The sequence below is a fragment of the Sardina pilchardus genome, chromosome 9 (genome assembly GCF_963854185.1).
Source record: "Sardina pilchardus chromosome 9, fSarPil1.1, whole genome shotgun sequence".
NCBI lineage: Eukaryota > Metazoa > Chordata > Actinopteri > Clupeiformes > Clupeidae > Sardina > Sardina pilchardus.
In genome coordinates this window covers 17,350,575-17,372,724 of record NC_085002.1, presented here as the reverse complement: position 1 = coordinate 17,372,724, position 22,150 = coordinate 17,350,575, and the positions used below count along the sequence as shown (strand labels likewise).

The 22,150-nt window shown below is 46.7% G+C and overlaps 1 protein-coding gene across 1 annotated transcript in view; it reads right to left on the bottom strand.

Moving 5' to 3' along the window:
- Positions 1-265: 265 nt before the first annotated feature.
- chd5 (chromodomain helicase DNA binding protein 5) overlaps positions 266-22,150 on the bottom strand; it is a 43,140-nt gene continuing 21,255 nt past the window's right edge. Inside the window, exons 11-40 of the mRNA XM_062546072.1 lie at positions 21,636-21,847; positions 20,881-21,012; positions 20,523-20,631; positions 20,070-20,261; positions 19,642-19,842; positions 19,353-19,490; positions 18,998-19,119; positions 18,385-18,558; positions 17,977-18,118; positions 17,319-17,450; positions 16,596-16,713; positions 16,011-16,135; positions 15,311-15,557; positions 13,224-13,396; positions 12,333-12,507; positions 11,273-11,359; positions 10,867-10,955; positions 10,353-10,486; positions 10,096-10,240; positions 8,759-8,918; positions 8,156-8,238; positions 7,533-7,737; positions 7,248-7,334; positions 6,824-7,012; positions 6,379-6,487; positions 6,051-6,183; positions 5,293-5,488; positions 4,800-4,963; positions 4,259-4,382; positions 266-3,560 (exon numbers count right to left, since the gene is read on the bottom strand). Of these exons, the coding sequence (XP_062402056.1) occupies positions 3,439-3,560; positions 4,259-4,382; positions 4,800-4,963; positions 5,293-5,488; positions 6,051-6,183; positions 6,379-6,487; positions 6,824-7,012; positions 7,248-7,334; positions 7,533-7,737; positions 8,156-8,238; positions 8,759-8,918; positions 10,096-10,240; positions 10,353-10,486; positions 10,867-10,955; positions 11,273-11,359; positions 12,333-12,507; positions 13,224-13,396; positions 15,311-15,557; positions 16,011-16,135; positions 16,596-16,713; positions 17,319-17,450; positions 17,977-18,118; positions 18,385-18,558; positions 18,998-19,119; positions 19,353-19,490; positions 19,642-19,842; positions 20,070-20,261; positions 20,523-20,631; positions 20,881-21,012; positions 21,636-21,847 (4,419 nt within the window). The 3' untranslated portion in view covers positions 266-3,438. The remainder of the gene's footprint in view (positions 3,561-4,258; positions 4,383-4,799; positions 4,964-5,292; positions 5,489-6,050; positions 6,184-6,378; positions 6,488-6,823; positions 7,013-7,247; positions 7,335-7,532; positions 7,738-8,155; positions 8,239-8,758; positions 8,919-10,095; positions 10,241-10,352; positions 10,487-10,866; positions 10,956-11,272; positions 11,360-12,332; positions 12,508-13,223; positions 13,397-15,310; positions 15,558-16,010; positions 16,136-16,595; positions 16,714-17,318; positions 17,451-17,976; positions 18,119-18,384; positions 18,559-18,997; positions 19,120-19,352; positions 19,491-19,641; positions 19,843-20,069; positions 20,262-20,522; positions 20,632-20,880; positions 21,013-21,635; positions 21,848-22,150) is intronic.

Sequence of the window (22,150 nt, the reverse complement as noted above, 5' to 3'; positions counted from 1 at the left end):
GGTTTCCAATTAGGTTGACATTATCAGTTAATTTAAAAAAAAAAAGTCAAGATATGCTGCAGGTTAGTGAATTTGTGAATCAATCTAGGCTCATTAAAAGTCATTCATTAAAGTCAAAAGAGCCAACAAAAAAATCTGAATTAATTACTGTTAAATAATATTAGTTGAAAGTATTAGTTCTGAAAGTTCTTTTCCTACTCGACCATGAATTTAATATGGGTTTTCAATCAACACATCCATCTGGTTTCTCATTTCTTACTGAGAGAATTTATTAAAACACATTAAACAAATACACTGAGTACAAAGGAAAAGATGATGACTCATTTTTCATGTCCTTTTCACGTCTTGTTCACAACAAATGTTCGCGTCGGAGCGAAATACTGCGTATCATTACACACTGCCCTCCTCACCTTAATAAATACACATCCATCTTGTCAAAGTCAACCAAGAACATGTCTACATGCTGTGCGTTTATCGCAACAAACGGTGCCGCAGCCAAGGTCTCCTGATAGCTTTTAAAGCCAAGTGTTAATGAGTGAAGAGTGTAAATACATTGAATAGTATTAGACTGAAGCCTCTTCTGTTTGCTATATACTTCCTACATTCATACTGGCTTCAGTTTGATTGCATTTCGTTTAGAGCTATAGTCAGTCGTTTTCGGCACTCTGATTAACTAAGAACACAACAGAACTATATTGGATGGAACAGAGAGAAAAAAAAGGAATAACTGTCTGGTTACAAAAGTTGGGTCAAATTTGAACTTCCTTCATCCAGCAAAATACTGTAGAGTGACAAAAATGTAGGTCTTTATATTGGTTTCTCTGGTCCACTGTAGATTTATGGCATACTAAATATGTATGTCTGTGGACTTTAACAACTGTCAAATGACATGCCAGAGTTGCACGCAAATGATCGATGGTCTTCTGACATCAATGAATACAGCCTGGGAAATATTATCTTATGAGCCTATGTTTGATGAGTGACACACCCAGGAAGATACAGCTGGATAATGTGCACTTGTCAAAACTAATCAAAACTACTGCAGTATGGCCTAACTTAGGCCTACAATCAAAGGGTTGACCTTGGTATATCAAGTGGGCTGTAAGTACATACACCTGAAGAAAAGACTGCTCTTCTGAAAGAGGGTTTGGAGAGGGGTGGCAAACGTGTGAATTAATGATGTCTACTGCACTGACATACTACTTCAAAGAACCTACTTTAGTCTGGCCCTCATTTACATATTGACTCCCACGACATCTTGAGACAGTATCTCTCCCCAGATAAAGTGCTTCATTCAGTCATTTTACAAACACAGGTTTGGCCCAAGGAGGACACGCAAGGCAGAAAATCTCAAGGTCATCAGGTCACCTGTTCAACAGTCCGATCTCCGGCCCACATGTAAGAGACACTTAGTGCCTTTTTTTTTATATCAAAACACACAGATTTAATCAGACACGATGCACCCTTGTTCCATTCATTGCACTGTTCCAGATCCCCCCCGCCCTCCATAAAGACTACACCATTTTAGACTTACATTTCCACAGTAAAGCGCTGTACTAATACAACAACGACAAGAATAATAATAATAATCATAATCATATTTTAAGGAGAATCATAACTTTAAAAAAAAAAAGGACACGAGTAATGCCTCTGGTCTTTGGAGAAAATCAAAAAGCCTCATAAGGAGGCCACTGATAAAAACATTGAAAAGACATTCATTAAAAGACAAAAAATAGCAATAAAACATTTTTTTTTCAAGGTAGTTATCACTTCAGACAATCACAGACAGACAGTGTGAGCGCTGTTTCCGTAGCGAACTTGTCATGCTGTCTTTAAAATATGAATTTTTACTATATGTTGCTCCCTCGCCGAGAATAAAAGACACCTTGAAACAAACAGAGCTCACAGCTCTGAATAACTGTTCAGTGGCACAGCTTTTTGATATTTTTTTTTCTGCTGTTTTGTTTTCCGTTCGCTTCACAGACACAAAAATGTTAAACTTTGTATTGAATACACATCGCACCTTCATGAAGAAATATGGAGCAAAAGTCAGAGGCCGAAAGGTGACATAGTGATGCAAGCACTTTTGATATTTTTTCTTCTTAATCTGTTCCTTGCTATGAAAAAGGGAAGTCCTCCTCTTCCTATGATACACTCCCATTAAACTCCTGGAGCGCCAACCGGCGAGACATACCACAGGACAGGGTGAGCTTTCACATCCTCTCTCTAACATTCATGTGGTAGGCTCAAAGAACATTTACAAAACCCAGAGTCAGCGCACAAACTAATCCTAGCATTAATTTATCAGCTTGCTTTATTGACATTAAATTAACGCTGCTTGCTCTCTAAACCAGCACACAGCTGCTATGTTTTTCCTTTGAGTAAATGCCTTGTTTTCTTCCGAGTTCCCTTCACTATGCGAGGGATATTAAACAGCTTTTCTCTTTAACTATTTACATCTGAGATGTTCAGCCAGGTGAAATCATGCCGCAATGCAGCAGTATGGCTGCAGAGTAGCAAGTCTTACATAAGCCAAAGGTTTGAGGCATATCGCAGGCAAAATATTGTTTTAGAGTTCTTTCGATACCCCCGAAAAGGGATATTGATTATAGAATTAAACTGAAGCTGCTATGAAAAGTAAACTGTAATGCCAGGATTTAAAAAAAAAAAAGAAGAAACAATCAGAAACTGGTCACAAGCAGAGAAGAAGAACTAGGTGCCATGCTGTCGTACGGTATACAACATACATACAATATACAGGGTACATATCTCTACTTCAGCAGGACCAGATCGGAGAGGGCCAATCTGGGCTCTCCTTCACAAGGGAATCTTCCTCTTAAGCACAAGGCTGTACCAAGACACAGTCCATGGGCTCCGCCGGTTAAAGAGAGGGAGCAAGGAAGGAGAAGAGGGAAGGGAAGAAGAGAGATCTTGGAGGAGAGTTTGGGTGGACAGAAGCCCACTGCTAAAGAGGCTTCTCTGGATCCAGTAGCACCTCGAGATGCAGAGCCATGGCAATCCATCCAGCATCATGTCCACAATGGAGGCGATACTCATGATTCCACAGAAAGCGAGAGAGGGAGAGATAAGAGCGAAAGAGAGAAAATGGCAAAAATGTCTGGTGGTGTTGGCGATAAAGCATCCTCTCCTTGGGTGAATCGAAGACTGGCAGTGCCAATTCCTATGACACACCTTCTATTCCAACGGCTGACAAAGAAAATTAATCTCATATAAGCGAGACACAGCACAGGAAAATAAACCCTATCAGATGGCAGATTCTTTACATGAGAGGTCATTAAAGACAAAAAAGTGCAATCAATACGATTAGTTAATACAATATTCTGTATGTATAATAATACTCGCTTAGTATATGCCAGTCTGGTTTTGTTTTTGTTTTACTTTTCGTAAAGCCAGATCAGAGGGGCCAGGGGGTAGGGGCTAGTCCTCGATGCAGATGACGTCGTTGGGCTTCCCTGACTTCAGGTCGGGGGTGGCGACGTCTCTCAGAGGGTCGCTGGATTTCTTATCCAGGAGTCCAGACGGAGGAGGTCCACTGGACACTACAGAGGGCAGAGGTGAAAGGTCACAGGTCACAGTAGTTCACACAAACACTGTCCTTCTGACACTCACCTACACATTCAGTAGGGTGCCTCTCATTTAGTCTTTTATACATCCTCCCTTCCTTCCTCAATCCTCGTCCTCACTGATCTAGATAACGAATGATGGGGCGGCAACTGGATAGTCTATCCAGTGTTAGTAATAAATCAGTGGGAACGAGCCTGGAGGATCGAGCATCGGGGATCGAGGAGAGATGTTGAGAGGCACCCATGGACCACAAACTGCTAAACTAATACGTAGCAAAGGGTAGTGAAATCCAAGTATCTACTCAACTGCCGTATCCTGAAAAGGAAGCGCTAACACATCTCCACTTCTGAGGGGCTCATAAGAGCAGAAGTCTAGCTGACTCTGGCGAATGCTGCTTTACTCTCATTATTCTGCCGAGCTTCAGGATCCTGACTCACAAAACTCTTCGGTTCCTTTGATGTTTAGTCAACAGTTTTCTTTTTCCAGTCAAAAAACACCCCTAGCAGGCTTTTTGCAGCAATTTGGGAAACTGTACAGTGCACTGCACGGCGGAAGTGTTCTCGCACTACTAGGACTACAAGGCAAAATGAGCTGAAAGGGTTCACTGTGTAGTAATACCAATCGTGCTCTCCTGGCCCAGATCACAGTACAGTAGAGTAGAGGGCCTCCTCACCGCTGACGTAGGGGCCCAGGGGCATCTGGCTGTAGTTGACCAGAGCTCCCCCGGGCCCTCGGAACCCCCCGCTGAAGCTCCCGCTGTACATCTGAGAGCACCCGTAGGAGCCCTGAGGGTATGGCTGCAGATCACAGATCACAGATCACACAAATACACACACACACAGACAGACAGAGAGACAGACAGACAGAGAGAGGGGGGAGAGAAAAAGGGGAGAAAGAGAGAGAGAGACACACACAGAGTCTCTGGTTGATTATGTGGTAACTTAAGGGTAGAAACAGTGTATGCATGTAATGTTATATCAGCAACAATCAAGCATTACTGTTACCTATTGTCTTCTTTTTAAAAACAATTTCCTCCAAAAAAAAGGGAATACAGCATACATCCGATCAGGGCAACTACGATGACTGCTATACACTTTATATGATGCTAGGGGAAATTCTGTGTGTGGTGGGGGTTTGGTCGAGGTGACTGCTATACACTTCATATGATGCTAGGGGAGACCCTGTGTGTAGTGGGTGTTTCGGTGTACGCTCACCTGCTGAGGGGGTGGCTCGTTACCACGGCTGGTGAGTCGGCTCAGGATGCTCCGTTCGGACATCGCCAGGCGGGCCGAGACCGGAGGGATCCGCGACAGCATGGAGGGCAGACGCGTCACGTCAGCCTTCATGTCGCTCAGCAGCTCCTCCAACTGGTTCAGCACTGCAACAACACCAGAAACACACTTACTGGGGTCAATCAACATTGTAATTAGGCACAATTAACAGAATAAGACTGACAGAACCATGTCATTAATCTTTACTGATGTATGTTTTCATGACAGATTACTCCCAAAGATACAGTACATATGGTATAGAATTATGTACCATACACAACATACAACAAAACCAGAAATATGACCCTTAAACAACAGTGCCTATTACATTACTGGAACGTTGTTGTAAGTTAATTCCTGAATTACAGTAAAAATATGAAAGTCAAAAACTTGGCTTATGGCCTAAGGCCTTTCTGTGTGAAGACTGCACCCACACCTTTGTGAAGCACAGCGTTGGCAGGCTTGTTCCCGGCCAAAGATTCCTTGGACAGGTGCTGGTGGGACTCGGCCAGACACTCCACCTCGGTGAAGCGTGTGTTGAGGGCCATGGCCGGGTGGCTGGAGTCCTGGGTCATGTTCAGGTAGGCCGCTCGCCTCAGCTGCTCCTCAATGACCAGGGCCTGCTCCAGCAACTGACCCAACACAAGCATGCAACATCAACTATGCAGCACAGAGAGCCATCAGGCACAACAACGCTGGATTTGGACATTCACCACATCCCTTATCTACCTCATAACTGACAAAAAAAAACCCCTAAATGTTTGCTCTCTCGTGTTGAATAAATGAAATGTTAACGCTAAGGTATATTAAATGCAGAGAGTTTGATAGCAGTAAAGAGTCCAAGTGGGATTCTGCCAGGATATTAATCAATCAATCAATAAATCAATCAATCAATCAAAAACGAATAACTTCTTCAACCGGACCTAATTATCAATGAATTAACATACACCTTGACCGCATTTTTTTCTGTTACTGTTCTACCACAACTTGACACAAAAGTCAAGAGTCCACTTGCAGATTAATTACAGCACTATCTGATCATCTTTTTTGGTGGTACTTGCTTTTAGATAATGAGTACCTGAATCAATCTGAGTCTTCTAAATATACATACTTTTTATATACCTGGTACCATGAATTTTGAGGGCTACAGTAGCGATACACATGCAGATGTGTGTGGTATGCAGTGCCCACCACCTTAAAGCGTCTTGCGAGAAACTTGTTCTTCATCTCCAAGTAGTTGCCCTTGTGCATTTCGGTCTTGAAGGGCTCGTTGAGGATGGCGTAGCGCGGGTCATTCTGAATGTCCTGCCAGCGCGCGTAACCGTGTCTGCGGCACATCCGTTTGTCAAGGGCCAAGAACACAATCCGACACGCGCCTATGCCAAGGACCAAGAAAGCTCTTAACACTCTTTCCAGGGACAGGCTGTTGCATTTCTTGTTGTCGCTTTTTTTTTTAGTTTAGTTTACGTTCATTGGGACCGACACAGACACTTAAAATGGAAGTGAGGTTATGAAAGGATACGTGACGATGCCAGCCAGCAGCCAGTAGTCGTGTCGGCGGTGCCAGATCTCGTACGTCTTGCCCGATGACATGGCGGCACGCTCCTCATTTTGCCACAGGGTATGCAGCTCTGTGGGGAACAAACACACGCAGACACAGACACAGACACAGACACACACACACACACACACACACACACACACACACACACACACACACACACATACACATACACACACACGCACACGCACACAAATGAGTAAACAGCCGCCGCCTGTGAGATTCACTCAGAGCCACAGCGAACACAGCCTGAACACGAGTCAGCACTCTGGCTTATCAGATGAGACGCGGGCTCTCCTGGGAAGCGCGCTGTCAAAGCGATCGCTCACGGCACACTGATCCTCGGCTCATCAGCATGGTTTAGCGCTGCTTTTACCCCCGTCGCCTGCTCCCCGCCCCCGCTCACCTGTGAAGCCTCCGTCGGCGATGTTGAACATGAACTTGGTCTTGCAGCCGTTCTTGACGTCCTTCAGGCCTTCGTCCGTCTCGTCCCTGAGGTCCCTGGGGTCCCTGAGGTCTCTGGGGTCCCTGGGGTCCCGGTCTCCGTTCAGCTGGCCCTCCGGGGCGTCCTCCTGTTTGGGCTCGTCACATGGGACTAAAGGACAGTCGCATGCGGTTAAGTAAACTCCAGGGATCGTTTACAGGCTGTAAACAACAGTTCTCACCTGTCTCCTGGGGAGACTACTTTATAAATATTCTGAGTCAGTTTTGTCAGGGTGTAAATAAATACTGAAAGGAGACGCAGAACAGTAGTTGAAGACCTAGGCCTAGTGTACCGTTATCCATTCAGTTCTGTGAATGTGGGTGTGCATTTTCCTTGAAACACTAACCTGCTTTTTGCTCTTTGTCCTCTTTGGTAGAGGGAGTTTCACACTCGGCTTTCTCCAGTGGTTTCTCTGCTTCTCGGCATGTTTCCGCTAATATGGATTAGTAGAAAATGACAAAACAACAGAGGAATATAGATATCAGTTTTTGTTTTTAATCACATTCATCTGATAGGGAAATAAATACATTCACATCACTTTACAACAATGTTACTGACTAAGTGGCACAAGTGCAATTTTCAACGTTGCCTTTTTCAATAATTCATTTTTATTTACAATAGCATACTCTACCTGGGGCAGCTGCGGTCTGATTGGTCGATGGCTCTGTCTGTTTGCCCGATGCCTGCGTGGGATTGTCCACTGGCTCGGACTGCGCTGTGGCCAGCTCTGTTTTCTCACTCTCCTCTGCAGGTTTGTCCTCAGAAGTTCCTTTGGACTCTTCGTCCGCAGGCGGCGTCTTCTCTGGAGCGGGGGAGGCCTCAGAACCAGCAGGCCCCTGTGGACCGGACAGGACCGGGGAGGAGTGCACGGATTTAGCAAAGGTGAAAGGATGGATGGATGGATGGATGGATGGGAGGAGTGCATGGATTTAGTAAAGGTGGAGGGATGGCTGGCTAGATGCATGGATTGATGGATGGATGGATGGATGGATGGATGGATGGATTTAGCAAAGGTGGATGGATGGATGGATGGATAGCTGGGTGGATGGATGGATGGATGGATGGATGGATGGATGGATGGATGGATGGATGGATTTAGCAAAGGTGGATGGATGGATGGATGGATAGCTGGGTGGATGGATGGATGGATGGATGGATGGATGGATGGATGGATGGATTTAGCAAAGGTGGATGGATGGATAGATGGATGGACAGATGGACAGAAGAATGGATGAATGATTGAAGAACTCCTACCTCAGGCTCTGTGGGTTTGGTAGTGTCAGTGTTCTCAGCAGTCTCCTTCTCCTCAGCAGGCCCTGAGGTGGACTCAGCCCTCTCTAGAGGACCCAGGAAGCACACCAGCAGTCCGGATTTAAGTCAAGAAACAAACAGTCGACATACTTTATCCAAATATGGACATTTACCTGAAACAACCTTTCATAATGTGATGCGATATAACCCATAAACATTTAATGCTGAAGTGATGTGATGATACAGACATCATATAATATCAATTATACTGTGGTGCATTTAGGTCTCATGAAGGCATGAGACAGATTGTCTCTCTGCATTCATCCCACCCATGAATTAGTGACACACACAGCGAGGTGAAGCACCCAGTAACCCAGAGCAGTAAGCTGCCTGCTACAACGGCGCTCGAGGAGCAGTGCTTTGCCCTGGGGGATGTGGCCAGTGGAGAGCAGTGCTTTTCCCACTTCCCACTTCCCACTTCCCACCTCCCACTTCCCTCACCCACATTTGTTCCAACTGGTCGGGGATGGACCTGGCTACCCTTCAAGCCCAAAGTCCTAAGTAACCAGTAGGCCACGGCTGCCCTATAGGGGGTGCAGGGCTCACCTGAGGGCACAGGTGTGCTGGGCTGGGTGGGGTAGGGGCTGGCAGGGACCGGCGTGTTGGGGTCGGAGGACACGCTCTCCGTCAGCTTCTTCAGCTCCAGCCCGGCAGGGATCAGCTCAGGAGAGCTCAGCTTTCCATTCACATGCTCAAACTCTTGCACCTACAGTCCACACACACACACACACACACACACACACACACACGCACACACGCACGTGTACACACGTGTCAGCACGCACACACACACACACACACGCACACACACACACACACACACACACACACACACACACACACACACACACACACACACACACACACACACACACACACACACACATAGGAGGAGATCATTAAATAGAAGAAAGAATCTAGAAAGCTAGAAGGGACTGCTAAAGAAATTCAAATTTTAACATTTTAGAAATGTGAAAGGAGCCAATTAGGAGAAGGCTGCATGCACTGATAAACTCAGAGCAGTGCAATTGGGCTCTGTTACAAGTCAAAGAAATGTCTCGCACAAATTAAATTTCATATGATGAGCAGTCTGAAAACATTTCAAAAGGTTTTTTTTTCAAAGCATTGAAGATAAAACAATTCCCAAAGAAACAAACTTATTTTCCTTTATAAACTTAAAAAAAAACAAACAATAAAAACAACTGACTGAACATGACTGAAGATGATAAAAGATATAATAAACGATGGTACAAAACACACTTATACTCCATTATCGCTGTCTTTTATCTAGGACTACAAAACATGAGTGAAATAAATGCTGCTGTTCTTTGCCTTCTTTGTATGAGACTACTGTGCAGCTAATCTGGCATCTGTATGTGTGTGTAAAGCAGTGTGTCACCTTCTTGGAGGCTGAACGTCACAGAAAAACACTTATTTTGAACATTTCAGTCAGTGAATCAAGTCCAGTACTATATTAGAATATATGCCAATTTAGGCCCCAGCTGTGGCGCGACTGGCTGGGCCATCTGCACCGTGCGCCGGCGCCCCGGGTTCAGTTCCCGCCCCGTGGTCCTTTCCGGATCCCACCCCAACTCTCTCTCCCACTCACTTCCCGTCTGTCTCTCTACCATCTTGTCAGATTAAAGGCACAACCCCCCCCCCCCCAAAAAAAAATATATACTTAAAAAAAAGACTATATGCAAATGTGCATCTTTACCTACGGTATGTGTATGATTATTTGTGTGCTCCTCATGAGCACACAAATCAAATAAGACTAAAAGTGAGTGAAAAGTAGAAGTAGATGTAACTGTGGAAGCTGTGAAGCATGCGGCAGGCTACACTTGAGGCAGGAGGGAGCCGTAATGGAGGACGCGGTGCGGTACCTTTTTGCGGACGAGAGACATGACCCCGATGCGGGTGAGGACGTGCTGGCGGGACAGTCCTTCTCGTGGGACGCCGTCGGCAAACGTCTCGGCTCCGTCGGCTCCGGGCTCACACAGGTGCCTCATGAAGAGGGACACGTATGCCCTGACACACACACACACACACACACAGAAATGGCATAAAATAACACACATTTGAAAGACGGAGGAAAGCCATGGATGCTGTACTGTAAGGACGTGCATGAGAGAGGCTTCACCTGAACTCCTTCTCACTCTTGCCCCGCAGGTCCCTCACCAGCCAGTGGGAGTTGAAGGCATCTTGTGGGGGCATCCCCCAACGCATGATGGCATTCAGGAAAGCCTTACGCTGGCGTGCATTAAAGCCCAGCACCTGACACATAGACAAACACACACACAAACACAAACACACACACACACACACACACACACACACACACACACACACACACACACACACACACACACACACACACACACACACACACACACACACACACACACACACACACACACACACACACACACACACACACACACACCTGTAAATAACTCCTCTAGACAAAATTGAGCTCATATACAGCAATCCACCTGTGTCAAAGCCTGGGGAACAATATCAATTTACTGCATTTTTTTTCCAATCTCGCTGGCCGTATGTTTTCATAAACCAGCCATTTCATAGCTGCTGACCTGAACCAAACTGCTGTCATGCTTGACAAAAAAATGACACTCAACAAAATGACTCGGCCTTACCTCGATGTTTCCGCTGACACGAGCCAACAGCGGCGGCAGTGGCTTGTCCCGGTCACTCTTCAGCTGTCTCCGTGACTGTCTGCGACCTCCTGGAGACAGAGAACACCACAGATACTTAGGATTAGCTTCACCTGCACCAGAGATACTTTTCAAATAAAATACACTAATAAATAAAATCACCTACACCCGAGGTACTTTAGATTGAGCTTCACCTACAAGAAGAATTATGAGTTCCACCCTTCGGATTTGGCAACTAAACCATGAATTTGGTCACTAAACTTGTGAACCGGGCACCGAGAGTCTAGTTAAGCAACAAAGCAGTCCCTTCTACTATCTGATTATCGCTGTCCACCTCTGCATCAGCACTAAGACCTAAGTTCCTGTGGCTGTGTTCAGGGAAACTGACCTTCCGGCCTCTCCTCGAAGTCTTCGTCCTCGTCCTCGGACCCCAGCGAGTACTCGGAGTGATTGTCTGAAAGATCATCTTGCCACTCTGAGTTGCAGAGCACACAGACAGAATAGAACAGGCACAGCTACATTCACCACTGTCGGGGAGGCCCAACGGCTGAAGCCTTCGCTCCTGGAGCTCTGCCCACCACTGACAAACAAAACAGCGTGCACAACACACACACACACACACACACGCGCGCGCACACACCCACACACACACAGCCAGGCAGGCAGGCAGGCAGGCAGGCAGGCAACAAGCACTCAAGCTCAGCAGGCCCCGAGCCAGACACGTGTGCGGCTTACACACACGGGGGAGAGTGTGTTATTACTCGCTGCCTGGACAAAGCCCCGGCCGGCCGACAGGCCCCAGCGCTGCCCCCGGGCCGGGTGTCTGAGTGAGCAGACGAGAGGCTCCTGTGGTGCTCCAGCAGCACACGGGGCACTGCATGCGCACACAGCCTGCAGAGATGAGCGCGCTACACACGCCTAAACACCCACCAGAGACGACCAAACACAGAGAGGAGGAGGAAGAGAGAGAGAGAGAGAGAGAGAGAGAGAGAGAAGGGAGGAAAGAGAGAAAGATAGAGAGAGAGGGAAGGAAGGAAAGAGAGAGAGAGAGATAGAGAGAGAGAGGGGGAGAGAGAGCGAGAAAGAGAGAGAGGGAAGGAAGCAGAGAGAGACACAGAGAGAGAGAGAGAGAGAGAGAGAGAGAGAGAGAGAGAGAGAGAGAGACCAAAAAAAGCAAACCCAACAGAGCACAGGCAACTAACCCAGAGAAGGCAAAGTGATGAAAGAAGTGCAGCAGACAGAAGCAAACACGAGGTGAGACAGACGGCCATAAATAAAGACTGAGAGGAGGCCAGACTGGGAGAAAGAGAAGAATGATGCAAGACAGCCGAGAGAGAGACACAAGCGGCAAGCAGAGGAGGGGTGGGGGTGGGGGTGGGTGGGTATGTTGTATAGGCCAGGGGAGGGCAGGCACGTCCAGGCGCGTCCAGGCGGGGGGGGCGTTGTACCTTGGTCCTCCTGGGAGGTGTCGTTGTAGTTGACCTGCTTGCGGATGCGCTTGCCCTTGCCCAGGTTGCGCGCCAGGTCCTCCTGCTGCTGCTCGTAGTGGTGGCGCAGCAGCTTCTCCCAGTAGTCCGGGTCCACGTTCTCCTCCTGCTTGATGATCTCGCGCTGCACCTCCTCCTGCACACACGGGCACGCACACACACACACACACAGGTAAACAAACACAGACATTATGTATGCGCATACACACACACACACACACACACACACACACACACACACACACAGGTAAACAAACACAGACATTATGCATGCACATACACACACACACACAAACAAACAGACATCATGCATGCGCACACGCACACACACACACAAACAAACACAGACATTATACATGTATGCACACACACACACACACACACACACACACACACACACACACACATGATACATGCACACACACACACACACACACACACACACACACACACACACACACACACACACACACACACACACACACACACACACACACACACACACACACACACACACACAAACAAAAACAGACAGACACACAGAGCATAGACGGAAACACATTTGAAATTCAAATGAGGTGCTTCTTGAGCATTCGATGCAGTAGAAACACAGCCAACTGAAGGGCTGACACCTGAGAAGACTGCCACGCACACTTTCCTGAACATGTTCAAAAGCATGTGATGTGTGTGATGTTGCATGTGTGCTACACGTTCCATTAGCCTGATCAGTTGTAAAGCACTGGTGCCTTGCTGTGAAAATACATCCCCATATGTTTCCATTCAACTCATTTCATGTATACATCGGCGCCCATTCACAGGTGTTACAGGGTCACAGGTAAGAGGGCATCTGACCTCTCCGTCCTCCTCCCGCACCACGTACTGGGCCACCTTGAAGGAGCTCAGGTACTCGTTCATGTTCTGGATCTCGGTGTCCTCCGAGGTGTTCTGACTGCGGTCCAGCAGTTTGGAGATGGCGGCGTCATCGTAGTGGATCACGCTGCCCTCCTCCCCTTCCTTGGTGTCCCCTTTCAGGACAAAGACAGCAGGAGAGGAACCCATTAATGATGAATTACAAACACCCCCCCCCCCCCCCCAAATAAAAATCCAACCTCTTATTAAACTGATTTTTTTTTTCTTTGACCTATCAAAATGTCACTATTAGCAAAATATCCAAACTTATTTTGAGACCCAAATGTCTATACTTTTCCAGGTTTGGAAAACAGTAGGTGGGTTACATGTACACTTTTATTCCGATTAGATTTGGAAAAATGTCTAAATCGGAATAAAAAATGACACATATAAACACCTAGATCGGAATGAAACCACCGATCTGATTATATTTGTAATTGGAATGAAAGGGGTGGTGTACTTCGATCTTATTCCACAGCCATGTACAGCCTATTCCGATCAAAGAGAGCTTGTAAGCACCTGATCGGAAATAGAACCTACCCCATATAAAACAGAGCATTTTTCAATTGGAATAGTTTTAATCGGAATGACAAATAAAACACTGTCCGTGTAAACCCACCTAGTGATCCATAACTGGATACTTTCTTAGACTTTCCCGACCTGCACAAGTACCCTGTAAACAGAGCACTGTAAAGAAGATGCAACACAAGATGGACAGACATGTGTCCAGTCCGAGCCCTGTAGATGGAAAATGGGGCATCACAGAGGACAGCGGAGCACTTGACTTCCCAGTGAGGCATCATTATCCATGACAGGGACATCGCTCAGAGTGGTTTACACCTAAACACTTCAGCACGAGGGTAATGGTTAGACGACACAGTGTCAGACGCATGCGGCAGACCTCTCTAAACAAGGTGTCCCCGAGACAGAGGACAGGCGCTTGGACGCCACTGATCTAGGTGCACCTCGTGGAGGCCAAAACGAAAGGATGATACCTCAAAACAGACAAATCCCAGTCTTGAGACACTGGAACTAGAGATACGTCACAGGCAAATGAGCCTGGCCAGATCTGTTCTGAGCCAGGATAAACAGAACAGAGTAGAATACAGTGATGCAGTTAACAGATTTAAAGTTTACAAAAGGGACTGTGTACAGGAAGAATCTGGTATGCAATGGATCAAGTGAGAAAATACTCTCACAAGATAAACAGGGTTGGCTACCAAATAAAGAGGATAACATTCCCCCGGTGACATAAACAAATTAAACTCATGAGAGAGAAAAAAAAAAAACGACTTCACTGCTTCGACTATAAACCCCTCCACAGCACTAAGCATGGAAATGAAAAATAAATGGCTTCATAAATACAGTAGGTCTGAGCCGGAGTCTAACCGTGTCTGGACTAACTGACTGAGCAACGGCTAGCTTATGGCTCGCTCGCCCCCTATCTCTCTCTCTCTCTCTCTCTCTCTCTCTGAGCCGTGTATGTCCTCTGGGAGCCCCTCTAACTGGGGCTGTTTGGGGGGAGAGTGACCTCTGCAAATGAGCACTTTCACAGAGGACCGTGCGCCGGGACCGCCGTTCCCCACAGGACTCAATACATCAGCTGCCCTCCAGGGATGGAGCCGCGCGTCGGAGACGAGAGATATGTTGCTTAAAACGGGAACAATCCATCACGTGGGATGCAGACGGAATTATTTGCAGGTGCAGACAACCTGAGTTTTCTGTCGGTGGTGCACTATTAAACAAACCCTCCAAAAGATAGCTCTATGCTCGATGTAACAGTTGGCCAGCTTTTAAAGCTGTCAGGGCACAACTTTAAAAAGTTTTTAACGGAACCAAACTGGTTCAAAGGTTAGCAACGGGGCATTGCACTTGTGTTAGAAAATGACCATTCATCACCACCACACCATACCCCTCTTAGAGAGGACACCTCAACAGATTTGCTACATTGTGTTTCTCTGGACATAACACACCAGCCATTCAGTGATTTTTCAATGAGAAGTATTTCAATATGAGGCTACCGAGGCTACCGAGGCTACACATAGCCTCCATGTCGTCCTTGAAGAGCTCCTCGGTGCCGAACTTGAGGATGTCGTCCAGCTCCTGCTTGGACATGGAGCCGGTCTTGGAGCCCAGGCCGGGCCGCACCACCAGGTGGGTCAGCATCATCTTGCGCTTGGCCACCTGCGTGATGCGCTCCTCCACCGAGGCCCGCGTCACAAAGCGGTAGATCATCACCTTCCTGTTCTGACCGATGCGATGCGCTCTGCTGAACGCCTGCGGAAGGGCAGGTGGAGACCGGGGGAGACACGTCGACCAATTAGACTTCAGGGTGGGATATCAAAATGATTCAAATACACAGCAACACTTTACTTGGATCTTGGAGGTCAGCAGAGACTGGTTCTGTATGTAAAATCTTTGTTGAACAAAGTGCTGAATATCACCAAATCCAAACTGTAACATTTACCCTTGTCATAAATTGAGTGTCAAATGATAGTTTGTTGATAATCTAAACATCTGTGGATCTATTTATATGTCTATGGGCACACTATCTAAGTAATACAGAATATGGTTAAAGACAAAACTGCATTCAGTTACTATGCAATACTATAGCAATTATCTACATATCATTGTTGTCTGCTGAGATCATATAGTGTGTGTGTGTGTGTGTGTGTGTGTGTGTGTGTGTGTGTGTGTGTGTGTGTGTGTGTGTGTTTTCTGCTGTGCTACCTGAATGTCATTGTGGGGGTTCCAGTCCGAGTCGTAGATGATGACCGTGTCTGCGGAGGCCAGGTTGATTCCCAGTCCACCAGCTCGCGTGGACAACAGGAAACAGAACTGCTGCGCTCCAGGTGCTGACAAAACAAACCATTATTCACACACAGAGAGGGTAAAAAACAACACACTTTACAGCTTCCAAACTTTTCTAGCTTCGTTCTGTAGAGGGTTTTAGATAGTAAACCAGACTCATCTTCACCTTTAAATGTCATGAGTTTTTGGAAGACACACTGGCATCCTTGGAACCATGACCAACACTATGGGTGCCTCTCATTCGTCTTTTATACATCCTCCCTTCCTTCCTCGGGCCTCGTCCCCACTGATCTACATAAAGAATGATGGGGCGGCAACAATGGGATAGTCTATCCAGTGTTAGTTATAGATCAGTTGGAACGAGCCTGGAGGACCGAGCATCGAGGATCGAGGAGGGATGTTGAGAGGCACCCTACGCACCACTATGACCAACACTATGCACCCCCCAAGTGTGTCTCCCTCTAGTGGGCAGAAATGGCAGCACGGGAACTAGGGGGCTCCTACCATTGAAGCGATCGATGGCCTCCTGCCGCAGGCCGCCAGTGATGCCTCCGTCTATCCGCTCGTACTTGTAGCCCTCGTACTCCAGGAAGTCCTCTAGCAGGTCCAGCATCTTTGTCATCTGGAAACGCAGACAGAGAGAGAGGGGGGGACTTTTTTTTGTTTAAATGGGCCAGGTGTCTTCTTGACGTATTCAGGATGAAAACAGGACTTAAAAATAGCCTCATTAAATAGGGTACGCTAACGGACCACCTGCCTAACTTCCCTCCTCCCCTCCCTGTTTTCAGCACACCTGACTGAACTCTCATCAAGACAGCTGCAGAGCTTCTGATTAGCTGAATCTGCTGGGCTCAGCCTCAGTGCACTCAGACTGACAGCTGAAGCACTTCTCAGGGAAACATGAATAATGGTTAATGAAGATCTGGCGCTGAGAAGCATCAAACAGTTCCAAGCGACAAATGAATACATATTTTAAATGAGAACTTGATTCTCAAACTCAAAATGAGTTTCTGCACCTGCACGTTTTGTTTTGTTCAGAGTTCCTTTTAGCTTAAAATAAGACCCAATGTCAAACGGACCATTAATAACACTACACACAACAGAATCACCCTTGATGCTTGAAGGCTTGAACCTTGAATACACACCCGACAGTGAATGTTTGCAAGGCTTTGGTGGAGGCAGAGAAAAGAGAAAAGTTGCCCTGCAGTGCATTGGTTTGGGACAGACCTGGGAGAAGATGAGTACTCGGTGTCCCTCGTCCTTCAGCTTCTTGAGCATCTTCTGCAGCAGCGTGAGCTTGCCTGACGACTTCACCAGCATGTTTCCATCATAGGAACCATTCGGGAGAACTGGGGCCTCCTAAAAGAACCAACACAACACTCCATCAACTGAAAGTCCAAGGCATTCTCATATGTCATTCAGGAGGAATTTTGTCAAATTTCCATCTATTTCGTTTCCTCTATCAATTTCTTTCATTATTGTGCATGTGAGAACAGATATGGTTCTGTAGCTGTGATGATATAACAACAAATATTAACGTGTGCCTCTAAGAAAATTGCTTCATTTACACAAAGTACTTTGCATAGCAGGGAAGCCACATGAAGATGTCTAGACGTAATTTCCCACAAGATATGAGATGAATTAGAGCCTATTAATTCAGGCCCTCTCTCTGTCCTCCCAATCAATGATGATCTATCTGCAGCCTCGCAAATGAAAAATCATTACCATGAGTAATGAAAGGAAGAGCTATGCACCCTTTCATCAGAGATCTCACAACAGAGACCTCCTTCCTCCCCCAAAGCCCTACCCTATGCACATACACATACACACACACAGGCGCGCCCACACACACACACACACACACACACACACACACAGTCCTCACCACAGCGGCCACAGGGAACAGGTAAGGGTGGTTGCAGCACTTTTTGAGGTCCATCATGATGTTGAGCAGGGACACCTGATTGCCTCCGCCCTTGGAGTTCAGCGCCTCGAAGTTCCGTGTGAGGATGAACTTGTAGTACTTCCTGTTGGGGTCAGAGGTCAAAGTAGAGTCGGGGGTGAAAGGGTGTCGGAGTTAGAGGAATCAACCAGGTAATCAGCCTCAGGCCACATTTGCTCATGAAACACCTACATCAGGTATGTGACTATTCATCTACAATAGGTGCTTGGTGATTGTTTTGTATTTCAAAAAAATTAATGAGTAGAAAATTCTATTATATTTGTACAGGAACCGTTTAGTCAGAGGCTTTGCAAACAGTCAAAGGAGTGACGCTGTCGTGTGGAGACTGACTTCTGCATGGGGCTGAGCTCCACGCGGACGATGAGCTCCGTCTTGGCCGGCATGTTCTTGAAGACGTCGGCCTTGAGCCGCCGCAGCATGTGGGGCCCCAGCAGGTCGTGCAGCTTCTTGATCTGGTCCTCCTTGGAGATGTCCGCAAACTCCTCCAGGAAGCCCTCCAGGTTACTTTCCCAGAGAGAGAAAACAAAATCAGCCGTGAGTGCCAGTAGTGGTGCCCTGAACTATAACTTGGCATAATGTTGTCATACGGCCATAAGCACTTTCATCCAAACTCAAATGCAGCGGTGTACTAACAACACTTCCCTCCCAGACTCACACCCGCACAAATATGCCAAACATATTACAAGGAGCTCCTTCTGGAGAGAGCTCTTAAACTGACATTTCAATGCCCACGCTTAATTCACAAGCAGCGCGCTGTGGAGACACTCCAGCCTCCCAGGCACTGGGCCGTCATGTGTGACAAAGCCATTCCCACACTTTTAGTGGAGCCAAGAGGTGGAGGATCCAGAAACCAGTGGAGCATTAGAGGAGCAGTGGGGTTAGTGGGGGTGGGGGTGGGGTTGAGGGTGAGGGGTGGTGGGAGGGGTAGCGCATTGGCTCTTACTTGAAGCGTTCTGGAGTGAGGAAGTTGAGCAGATGAAAGAGCTCTTCTAGATTGTTCTGCAGGGGCGTTCCGGTGAGGAGCAGCTTGTAGTCGATTTTGTAGCCATTCAGGATTCTGAAAAACTGCCAGAGAAGGCCATTGAGGGGATCCAGCAATGCAATTAGACAGTCAAATATGAAGACAAATGTGTTTCCTGCTGTTGTGTGATTAATAAATCCATAAATTTAAGACCAAAGGTCCATAACATAGCACTGACTGATACATTTCAATCTACTGGATATTTTCTGGGAGTACATTTCTCCATTTGCAAAATCTATATAATTATCAAAGTACACTACAGACACATTCGTCTTACCTTTGATTGGTTATTTTTAAGCCTGTGTGCTTCGTCTACCACCAGACAGGCCCATGTAATCGAACCCAGAATGGCCTGATCGATGGTAATCAGCTCGTATGAGGTCAGCAGGACATGGAATTTTATAGGCGTATCTTTCTGTAAAATAACATTCACAAAAGCAAATGTCACCATCTGTCACAAAGCCACCTAAGTTAGTAAATCCAGACATTTTGCTCCTAAAAGAGATTAAAAATAGCAGGAGATAATGATATTTGGAATCCCCTGACATGGCAGTGACATCTCCCACCTTCATACGGAACACCTTGCGGCCAGATTTGACAGCGCTGTCCTCGAAGGTGAACTCGTTCTCGCGGATGACTGCGCGGCTGTCTTTGTCACCGGTGTAGGTCACCACGTAGAAGTCTGGCGCCCACATCTCAAACTCCCTCTCCCAGTTAATGATGGTGGACAGGGGAGCGCTTACCAAAAATGGCCCTTTGGAATGACCCTGGTGGGAAGTAAAGGCTTCCAGTTAACTAGGCCCACCTAGGCTTTATTGCTGTCAGAACTCCCATAAAGGGTCTGAAATTAGGACATAGCTTAAATAAAAAATGTAATTTATACAATCAATTGAACCTTTTTACAGCAGCGAGCAGTTTCATAATGAATACTTCTCAAATGGATGGTCCTCAACATTCACACCCTTCCATCCAATCGCCTGCGTCCTTCACCCACCTCCTTGTAAAGCGAGTAAAGGAATGCGATGGTCTGCACCGTCTTGCCCAGGCCCATCTCGTCGGCCAGGATGGTGTCGGTGCCCTGTGCCCAGGAGAAGCGCAGCCAGTTCAGGCCCTCCAGCTGGTACGGGTGCAGGGTGCCCCCGGTCTCGTTGACGTACCACGGCTGCTGCTCAAACTTAATGGTGGGCTGGAGGGCACAGAGGAGCAGCAGGGTTACTGCCAGCAGTTAGAAAGGGAGAGAGAGAGAAAGACAGGGAGAGCGAGAGAAAGAGAGAGAGAAAGAGAGAAAGAAAGACAGAGAGAGAGAGCGAGAGAGAGAAACACAAACAGAGAGAGAGAGAAACACAGACAGAGAGAGAGCGAGAAAGAGAAACACAAACAGAGAGAGAGAGAGAGAGAGAAAGAGACCTGGCAGAAAGTACTCTTAACAAGGCCACATCTGACTCACATCAACTATGGGTGAGTCAGGAACGACTTCTCTCTTCTTCTCGTCCTTAGAGGAGCTCTTGTCCTGTCTCACCACCAGGGGGCGATGGTCCTCACCCAGCACCTGCTCCCTGCAATAACACCCAATATTTAGCATTGCAGTTCCATCTGTGTGTGTGTCTGTGTGTCTGTGTGTCTGTGTGTCTGTGTGTGTGTGTGTGTGTGTGTGAGAGGGAGAGAGAGAGAGAGAGAGGGCAGGGGGTGGGGGGCATGTGGGCATGTGGGCAGCTGGGCTGCTTCAGAGAGTGGATCGGGCAGTGTGTGTGTGTGTGTGTGTGTGTGTGTGTGTGTGTGTGTGTGTGCTTGTGTTTCCTCCGAACCTGTGATCCCAATATGACTGCTTGAAGTTGTCGTACTCTGGAATGTCAAAGTCGTCCACCTCCCAGGTGCACTGGTCATACGGCAGGTCTCTCCACTTAATGAGGTAATGCAAATCTCCGTCCTTATCAAAACTACAGACAGACACACGCCACACACACAATAACTCATTTTACTGATGATTAAAACAAAGCTTTTCTGTAGGCACAGTACAATATAACTATTAGAGAGATTAAGAAATCTGCGTGACTGGATTATTATATTATAAGACTGACATAAATGGCAGATAGCCTATCCAGTCAGTCATCAGGGAAGCTGATTTAATTTGGTGACATGTTCAAGATATCATAATTAGTGGGACAACTCTAAGAATTTAGGCATAACAGAAGTCAGAGGAAGTCGGAGGGAAATGACAATGCAACATGACACTGGTGAGCCATAGACTGTCTATGATCACAGCACACTGACTGTTACAGACCCTTTCAAGAGAGTTCCAGTATCAGTGTTATTGTTCCCACAAGGTTTCCGTTGTAACATTCTACATGCTGTCTCAACACAAGCGGAAGTAGTTTGGGAACAAAATAGAACGTTCAAGCATTGTTTTTGTTTTTCTTGATGAGAGGGTCTATAACACCTCATAACAAGACATGGTATCAACTATGATACATTTATCATTTATTTTATTAAAAAAGATGAACCCAGAGTTATGACAGATGTATCACTGGGGGCACCAGGTGGCGTGTGTGTTTGCGGGCACCTGTGGTTGGGGATGCGATGGATGATCATCCACTCGGGCTTGATGCCGTAGCGGTAGAACCGCTCCTCCATGGCGGCGTAGTGCGGGTCTTTGCTCTTCCTCTTCTCGATGTTCAGCTCCTCCTCCCCGGAGCCGTAGTCGTACGGTGGCGGCTCGTCCATGTCGTTCTTGCGCTGGTAGTTGCGGTACATGACCGTGTGGTACAGTTCCAGCTACAGCATTAACGCAGAGACAGACAGACAGACAGACAGACAGACAGGTACAGTTCTGAGGGAATTATGTTGGTAGTGACTGAAAGGTTTGCATGAATGAACCAAACTAACACAGACCTTCTGACTGACAATATTCTGGTTGCTGCCATTATTTATGAAGCAGTCAATAGTAAATGAATGAACACAATTGAGAGGTCGATATTCGTTAAAAACTTAACAAAATCTATGCCTGTATCTCATCTGTTTTTCAAAATATTGACAGCATTCCTATAACTCAATAGTGCAATGAAACAATTGTCATGA